Source organism: Simochromis diagramma, unplaced genomic scaffold (genome assembly GCF_900408965.1).
Source record: "Simochromis diagramma unplaced genomic scaffold, fSimDia1.1 OVJJ01000576.1, whole genome shotgun sequence".
NCBI classification, from domain to species: domain Eukaryota; kingdom Metazoa; phylum Chordata; class Actinopteri; order Cichliformes; family Cichlidae; genus Simochromis; species Simochromis diagramma.
Genome location: NW_024387394.1, coordinates 61349 through 71017, shown reverse-complemented (window position 1 = coordinate 71017; position 9669 = coordinate 61349). Strand labels below are relative to the sequence as shown.

At 40.8% G+C, this 9669-nt stretch overlaps 1 protein-coding gene across 1 annotated transcript; it reads left to right on the top strand.

The window, feature by feature from the left end:
* Positions 1 to 3115: 3115 nt before the first annotated feature.
* LOC120720304 (transcription factor LBX1-like) lies at positions 3116 to 5306 on the top strand. Its single transcript, XM_040009912.1, has 2 exons — positions 3116 to 3922; positions 4362 to 5306. Exons 1-2 carry the CDS (start codon positions 3619 to 3621, stop codon positions 4877 to 4879), a joined length of 822 nt encoding a protein of 273 aa, XP_039865846.1. The 5' UTR covers positions 3116 to 3618; the 3' UTR covers positions 4880 to 5306.
* Positions 5307 to 9669: the final 4363 nt, after the last annotated feature.

Below are 9669 nucleotides of genomic sequence, written 5' to 3'. Positions count from 1 at the left end.
GTATGCACTCCATTTGAATTAGTCAGTGATGCTAAGTGGATTTTTTGAGTTTATACAGATTGTCTTCTTAAATCTCAATGACAGGGGAAAGTAACTCAAACCTAAATTGCAGGCCCTCAAAAAAAAAAAAAAAAAAAAAAAAAAAAACTTAAGTAAAACTTGCAAAGGTTTATGTTGAAAGTCAGAGCGTTGTGTAGAAATGATCTTTTGACTAGCATGCTAAAGTTAAATCAAGTCAACATTTTACTTTTGCATCCATGAACTATGACTAAACAGTCATTTTTTAAGTGTACAATTCTGTGTTTAAGTATTGACCCAGTCGAAGGGAGCTACCCTTTTCTGGATTTTTATTTAATTTTTCTGGTTTCTGCATCTTTTTGTGGCATTTTCGAACTTTGAAAACACCACACACGCCATGAAAAATGACTTTCATTTGATAACATTTCTTATTTTGTGTTTTACTGATGTGAGTTTCCCAACATGTTTCCTGTGTGATGCCATTTAACTCACCAGTTTCATTTTACAAGTAATGAGAAGTAATGGATTCATGAGAATATTAGTTGATGGTATGGGCACCACACGATCTGTATTCTACTTTACTCCTGTTTTCTGGGAAGGGAAAATCATTTGGGAAGATAGTAATGACTTAAAGTTGATCTAGGTCTTAAAATCTACAGTCATGGTATCCTGCCTCGGGACGTTTATCAAACCATCACTGGGTTTATGTTATAGTCCAATTAAAGCATCTTTTGGAGTTTGAATGTGTGTGTGTGTGTGTGTGTGTGTGTGTGTGTGTGTGTGTGTGTGTGTGTGTGTGTGTGTGTGTTTTGAATAAAAACTCGTATTACTTGTACTTCTGGTGCTCTTAAAGATGCCCCTGTGAGGGGACTACAAAAGAAGTTGCTTATACAGTTTCACCAGACTGGTTTGATAGCAGAACTTCTGTGTTTTATAGAGCCATGTGGGTTATTATTGATTCCCCCCCCCCATTAGTTTTGATCAGAGGCTTCACTTCACAGAGTGAAGAGCTTTCACTTATGCCAGCTCAGATAAAAAAAAAAAGTGATATTTTGCTGAAAACAAAGGTTTTCCAGAGTCTTTCATTGAACATTTGTGGGGAGTTTTTATTTGTATTTTTTGAGGTGAACTATGAAATACAGGTTAGTGTAGCAAAGATGAAAAGTTTTGAATACCTTTTGAAAAAAGGGCCACGCAGTCAAGTGTCCATCAATATTAGACATTCAGCTGAATAAGGAAATTTAAGTTGTTTCAGACAAGTTTGCTTGTGTTGTGTTGCTGCAGCTGAAGTATATCGTTAATGTTGGAACTGATAGCTTAATGCAGACCTTCCCAAAGTGTGGGGCCCGCCCCCAAAGGGGGGCGCAGAGCCATTGCAGGGGGGCGCGGTATGAAAAGGGGGGGAAGAAAAAACAAAACACTTGGACCCTGCTAGCACAGGCGCCCACAGACACACAAAGCAGGAGATGAAGCATTGCTGAATATGTTTCCAAACCAACTTCATTCTAAGCCAAAGACTAGAAAATATGGTGAAGCAAATCTTCCCTTTGGCTTCACCTGCACAAGTGCCGAGGTAGGTCTCCCTGCAGGATTGGTTTTCCCTGCATCGAGAGCAGCGCTGGGCTCTTCAAATCACGCACAAACAGTATCCCACAGCTGTTTATGTTTTTGAACCCATTTTGCACAGAGAGGCATTTTTTGAAAAATGTATTGATAGCAATGTTGAATATTATTACACATGAAAAAACAAAACAAAAAAACTACATGTAAAATAATCACACCGTGACGCCTCTGCCTTTCTAAATAGAGGGACAGTAACTGCGTGTTTATGTAAGCGTGTAAAACCTGATGATAGTCAGGTTAACAGTATTTTGTCTCTATCTGCTTTTCTGCAATTCATCTCATGTAAAAAAAAAATAACATGCGCACAGCATGATGTGAAAAAGGCACATACCTTTTAACTTTGTGTGACCAACTCTGTATTCCTCGTCCACACATAAACGCAAAAAAGGAGTTTAAAAAATATCCGTTTTTGGTGATTCGAAACGCCGTTTACGTGGACGAAACAGCTGCGTTTTCAAAAATACCGGTGTAGTTGTGGACGGAGCGTAAAAGAGTTACTAGTTTATTTTATTACTATCTGTAATTTATTGCAGATTACTTGTATTTGCTTAATTGTTTAGTAAATGTTTGAGGTGTGAAATAAACAGCAATTGAGCAAAATATGGGTGTGTGTGGTTGGAGGATGTGTGCGTGCGCGCGTGCACGCGCGAGAAGGGGGGGGGGGCGAACATTTTTCTTGTAAAACAAAGGGGGCCCAGCAAAAAAAGTTTGGGAACCACTGGCTTAATGAGAGTCAGTGGATGTTTACTCGTGTATAAAACATCCTCAGACTTAGGCAAATACCTTCTGAATATCGAGTCTGTTCCGTAAAGCGAACAAAACCAGATTTTTACAAATATCGGGGAAAATACCAATCTATAAATAACTAGAAGTAGCCCATTCTAAATCTAAATTGATGGATGTATAAAATATAAAAATAAATGACTAAATAAAAACGCTCGAGTAAATCGATGAACTGAATTGTTCAACTTCGAATTATTTCTCTTTTGGAAGTTTCATATTGTGCATAATGTAATACAAATATTTGAAAATATGCAAACAAAATAAAACCCATGATAACGTGTGTATTTCTACACAACTAAAACCAAAACTTTACCTGTAGCCGTCAGAAAACTGCTGTCTTGATAGCAGAATGTTTTAGAAGAAATCATCTCTACAAATGATTTTATAATCTTCCTGACTGGATTTTATTTAGGATTAAATAGGCATAAAAAAATATGTGCTCGGTATCCTCCCTGTCAGTTTGTCCATGTGTTCCTGTCTCGGGCTGTGGTCCGGGGAGCCTGACGCTGATTTTGGCAGAGCGATCGTCTTACCGCGGGGGTGGCGAGGCTGGAGGTGTGGTAGGGCCTGCTCTGCTCCGCCACTAGCCTTGTAACGCGCTGTCACGCTCGTGCATGGCTCTGTCTGTACAGTTCAGCACGCATTCTCATTTTCTAATTTGCTTATTGTCTGTTTCTGACTGTAACTGGCCTGAAGAGTAATTCTGTGCTACTTACACCGTGTACGCAAATGACGATGGTATCGTGCTGATAAACACATTTGATCGTTTGGTGACAAATGATGTCGTTTTACAGATAAAGTGTAAATAGAGCCTACTCTGGTTTGTAATTGGACTGTTCTTCGCTGTTTGCTCTGTCTCAGAGCTCCCCCCAGCACGCGCACTCGCGCACGCAGAAAGAAAGAAAGAGAGATAAGGGGAGGGGTGAAGTGAGTAATTGATTGCCTTGCGCAATAACATGTTAGTTAGTCGGTCCAGCTCTTGGTGCATCGCTGTTCACCGAGTGAGTGCCAGTCTTATATATATTCATATTGTACGTCACTCCGAAAAAGTGCTTCAGAGAGACGGTGGGAGTCTGGGAGTCAGAAGTGTTTAGGCAGCGGGCGATATGAGGTTACACCTGTGATCCTTGCCGTGGCTCGTTTTCCTTCATTCTTGTCCAAACTTTGACATTTTCAGTCAGCTGCTGAGCCGTCATGACCTCTAAGGGAGACTCTAAACGTCCAGCTGTTCTTGAGGGCAGTAGTCGCAGTCCGCTGGATCAGCTTCAACCACTGATCAACACCAACAAACCGCTGACGCCTTTCAGCATAGATGACATTCTCAACAAACCGTCTGTGAAAAGGAGCTACTTTCTCAGCGGAGAGAAGTTGCCCTCGGCTTGTCACGGCGTGTCCGGCCGGGTGCTGCTCAGTCAAACCTCCCCGCTCTGCGCGCTGGAGGAGCTGGCCAGCAAAACCTTTGAAGGCCTGGAGGTCAGCGTCCTGCAGGCTGCTGAAGGTAAAAGGCTGTTTTCTTCCTTTCTTATTGTAGGTAAGGAGAACATCCTCACTGTTACAACCGCAACAGCAGCAGCTTATTTTTCTGAAATATGAAAAATATCCGTAGATGTTTGGAGAAAAAGCTTTCAGCGTTATTTCTTGTACCTAATTGTAAGTACTACTGTTTTCTGAACAATGAATGATCCTGTGCTATTTTTTCTTATTCGAAAACCGCTTTATGTTTTTAAATGTGCTCATTGAAATTTGACAAAGCACGCTAACTAAATGAATGAATCTGAATGAATGAATTTCGGAATCATTTCAGTGATGTCGTACTGGAGTTTTTGGTGACTTATAATTGTTTTTTTTTTTTTGTTTTTTGTGTAACACTGTTTTTAGTGACTTGTGAATGTGTGTTTTATTCCAGTTTTACATTCTGTATGATCTTATTTCTACAGGCAGAGACGGGCTAACCCTATTCGGTCAGAGAAACACCCCTAAAAAGCGACGGAAATCCCGCACGGCCTTTACCAACCACCAGATATATGAGCTGGAGAAACGTTTTCTGTACCAGAAGTACTTGAGCCCAGCGGACCGGGACCAGATGGCTCAGCAGCTTGGTCTGACCAACGCACAGGTCATCACATGGTTCCAGAACCGCCGGGCTAAGCTTAAGCGGGACTTGGAGGAGATGAAAGCGGACGTGGAGTCCGCCAAGGCCGCCGGCGCTGTGGCCTTTGAAAAGCTCTCCAAGCTGGCTGAGCTGGAGAAGTCCGCGGCGGCGGGAGGTATGGGTGAGGGGACGATTTCTGGGCCGGGCCAAACCGAGCAACACCAGATCTCTTCCAGATTCCACACCACCGACACCCTAGACTCGCTGCATTTATTACCTCCATCACCTGCATCGACCGGTGACTATCGACTGACCACCAAGTGTTGCTTGGATGATGAAGATGAGATTGACGTTGGTGACTAAATAACACAGAGACAGTCGCGTGTTGCCCAATAGTAACAGACAGCCTTTAGAGGATTTACATAGCGGTGCGATTCAAAAATAGACGTCTCCGCTGTGATTTGTCAAAAGCCTTGCTGAACAGGCCCAGGCTCTGAAAACGCTTGGACTCTTCAGATTCAAACACTGATCACTGCTCTGGTTACAATCAGAAAGATTTCACTGCACATTTAATGCAGCCTGCTTTGTGCTATAAAGCGGTTGAAATGCTTCTGTGAATCAGTTTGTAAGCTTGAGAAGACTGTTTTTAACCTTTTGATATATCAGCCCTCAAACGATAACTGCACAGAACAAGTGCGGTTGCTTGTATTAAACATGGCTTAAATAGGGTTTGATGTTTTGTAACACTTCACGTGCCTTTAGAAAGACAAAAACGAACCATAATAGCAGACATCTGTACAAATTGTACAAATGTACAAATGTTAATAAAAATGCATTTTTTTAAATATGCAGATTATCTCGCTTTGCTCAACATGATTTCCGGGGTGAACCAAGCGTTATTGAAGTGTAACATTTCTGTTTAAACGAAGTTGCTCGAGATAAAGGCTTCTCGTTGAGGAGGACTGTGGGAGAGAAAATGCCAAACTCATCTAAACAGCAACTCACCTTCTGACCTGCTGTGCTTGAACATAATATGGGAAAAAGAACGCCTACGCGTAGTTTTCCCCGGGGGCGGCTCTACACCGTCGCGCGATATGGAGACAAGCGTGTCCGCCTGCCTCACCGTCCGGCGGCTCAGTGCGCACAAAGGGCAGTGTTGCAGAGGCCATATGGTTGGAGGGCTCTCCTCTCAATTACGAGTCGCTTTGATGGATTGACTTAACCCGTCTTTTCATCTGTTTATACCCCTTTTGTCACGCATAATTCAGACACTTTCGTTGGTTGCTGCTGTGTTGAAACACACTGCCATGAATGTGAATGAGGCATAGTGGGGCGGTCAGGGAGCGGTGAAATAATTGACTTATAAAGGAGCGCCTGCAGAGCTCCCCCCCCCCCAATAATCAGACCCAACCAATATCCCCCCCCCCCCCATAAAATTATGAATTATCTTCCATAAATAGGCTGTTGATTTTCTTTACTCATTTCAGGTATTACCAGCAAAATGATTGCATGTTTAATAATCCGGGAATTTACCCAGATTTATTTATTTATTTAGACAGAGACCTACGCCCCCCCACGCTGATGAGCTCCTGGTTACACATTTCATCACCCATATGCTGCATTTTTTTGCATTTGAATTCATGAAATTTACTATATTAAAAAAAAAACCTCCCACGGTATTTTTCTTAACAAAACTATAAAAGCAACAACTTTATAACAAAATGTCCAAAGTAGATATAAAATATGTAATATAAAAGATTGATTATTTATTAAACAATTCTCAAAGGCGATTATTAAAATGAAAAATATGACCAATATTGCCATTTACAGCCAACGCTTGACAGTTTCTTATAGAAACAGCCAAACATGCAAAATATGTTTTTATATCAATATCCAGTTTGTCATTCCGAATGTAGATTTGTGAGGATTTATAATTTGATTTGTCAATAAATATATTTGTTCAGTAGGAAAAAAAGAAATTATTATTTGCCACGAAGCGTCCGATTTTCTTTTTCTTTTCTTTTTGTTTAATGTTTTATTGAATTTGTGTGTATATCACAGCAGGTGTATGTAGATGCACAATATATAGAATGACTATGAGTCTAGGTGATCTTAGTCAGTCCCCCCCATGGGGGTTTGTGTGTTTGTGTGTGTGTGTGTGTGTGATAGAGAGAGAGGGAGATCATTTATTCAATTGTCCGTAAAATGGAAGTTTGATGCATGTCCTCGTGCCCCCTCCATTTTTTTCTGTGGGACCTCAACAAAAAAGGCTGTTATCAACCGGGATCCTCCAAAAACAATGATAAATTGGTCGATCGATTAAAATGCGATGTATATCTTTGTTTCTCTTTAAACTGCCAACTCCTAGACATACTTCCACTTAATGTGCAAAAATCTTGAGCCACCCCTAATTTTGCTTGGAAAATAAGATGCATATGCAGCCATTTATTGAAACATGTGCAACTATACATGGATATATAGTATACAAGACAAAAACAGTATGTACAATTCTAATGAGCTTGAAAGTCAGTTATTAGCATGAACAACTTTGTTTTTCAACAAAGCTTGAACTGTCTCGGTCAAGTCTTCTTGCTTTATGTTAGGAAGTCTTCAGGAATTGTTTTTCATGCTTCTCGAAGGACAATCCAAAGCTCTCCTTTGGATGCTGGATGCTTTTTATTCCATTCTCTGTCAAGATGATCTCACACTGTTTCAACAGTGTTGATGATAGGCCAGCGAGAGGCAGATGCAGGATAGCTCGTCAGCCTGTCAAAAACATATAGATGTTAATAATCGCTGTATGTGTGATGTTCCTATAATAGTTTGTTCCTGTTAGCCCACCTGCTAAGGAGAAGATAGGGCACATACAGACACATGTTCAGACATACTCTACAATCATTGTAGCAAGATCAAAATGATGATGATTACGATTATTATGCTGAGACCAGTTCTGTCCAATCTATAAGCAATAGTCAGTGACATACTATTGATTATTTCCTAATTCAAAGCACTGCTCATCGAGCACAAATTCTTGTGTTTGTTGGTGAACTGTACTGTAGAGCTGGACTGTACTGCAATGTAAAGTTCTATGCTGTGAAAGCTGCCCTGCAAATGCCTGCGTGTGCTTTAAGAGCAGTTTGTGATGAGCTGGTGTCCATGCTTTGTGTTTGTGTGAGTCAGGATGGAGCTGAAGAAATGAACTGCCTCTGCTCCAGGGTACAACTTGATTGATCACTAAATAGGCTAAATTTGAAAGTTTTAGTTATAACGTTCCTGTAGAGCCCCTTAACACTTCAAACTTCAATTTTATGGTCTATTGAACGAAGTGTGTTCCTGACAGAATTGATATATGTAATAATTTATTTGAACCTGTAATTAATTACTATCCAAAAAGAAAACACCCCCCTCCTCCAACACATGCCCATTTTGTTTTTAAATTTCCAAGCTTAGTTGATCATTCAGAAGCAGAAATGAATTTAGCAGTCCAAGAAGACACCTCTCTTTTTTTCACACATCGCCTTTCACCCCCCTCCTGGGGCTGAGTTTCCTGGTTGCTAAACTGCTCGTTGAGTGTATTAAAATCAGAGATGCAGAACAAGCTTGGCTGGCTATCTGGCCTGTCCACTTTTGTGATGTGTTCATGCTGAGCAGGTTCTTCTTAATGTGGCTTGTCATTGCAACCTGGGATTTACAGCTGGCAGGTAGGGCACACACTTTACGGTGTTAGCACACATATTTGTTTACAGTGTGTGAAAAGAAAAACAATGAAAGACTTTCAGAAAACCTGGAGAACTATTAAACTACAAGAGGGCTTCCTACCTTGACCATTTCAATTTCAGTAAGAAAAAAGGATGACACAAGCATAGAAACTGCCCACAAACTTCTGTAGATTTATCAGATTATACAATCAGATCTTTTATTAAGTCTCTTATGTTTACACGTTCAAAAGTAAGTAAATAGATCATTGTTAAAGGAAACAATGTTGGAAAAAAGTTTTCTTTTAGTTGATAACTTACTGATGAAGCAGCACAGGGGTGTTGTGTGTGACTTCAAACATCCTGCTTACCTAAGGTGTAGAAATTCTATGAGGAGTTTGCCTTTTTCTGGGTATTCTAGCTTCCCACCAGGTTAACTGGTGATTCTAAACAGGCTCAGGGAGGGGTGGCCATCTGCTGCCACTGGTTGAGGATGAATCCAGACTGGTTCTACAGAAGAGCGGTCCCAAAGCTGAAGGCTCTGCCTCCCTTTCTACTTTTAAATAGCCAATCTAAGAGGACGCACACTATTGGTGTAATATGGTACTATAAGGGCATTAAGATAAGATGGGGCCTAATTATTAAGACCTTGTGTGTGAGGAGCAGGATTTTAAAATTTATTCTGGATTTAACAGGGAACCAATGAAGAGGGGCCAGTATGGGAGAAATATGCTTTCTCTTTCTGCTTGACAGTACTTTGGATTAAGATGAAGTATTTAAAGATCACTGAATAAGATATATGAATGTGTAACACTGCAGGCGTGGCTGGAGACCAAGTACAAGTAACGGTGTTAAAAGTAACAGCGTTACTTTTTTCAGTAACGAGTAATCTAACTAATTACTATTTCTATTGTTACAACGCCGTTACCGTTACTAACAAGAAAATGCGGTCGCGTTACTATTTTTCAACAAACAGATGGCTGAAGCTGTGTTCAGCTTACCGCTTCTTATATCAGTTGCACGGAAGTAGCTGTAAGTAATCTGGGCGCTACAGCTTTAAGCAGCTGTGCGCTCCCGTGGACGGTGATCACTTTCTTGCAGACGATCACTTTTTGGCGCAAAACCTGGAGCTAAGGGGGCAAAACGATCGCATGAGTGCTGCTGTTTGACTGAGGAAGAATAAAGTGGTGGTGACCACTTAAAGACAAAGCAACAAGGTGATATATACCAGTTTATAAATATGTTGATAGGCCTCGTAAAACCAGAGTCATGATAAACAATATATACACGTGTTTTTCCCTCAATAGTCACGTTTACTGTCTAAGGACAGCGCAGCGAGACCTCTCTGCTTATGAGCAAACAAAAAACAGCTCGTTCCTGTTGGTGGAAAAATGCACCATGTCGACCAATCAAAAAATGATATGGCAACATGACATTTGGTTGTTTAGGGTTGTTACA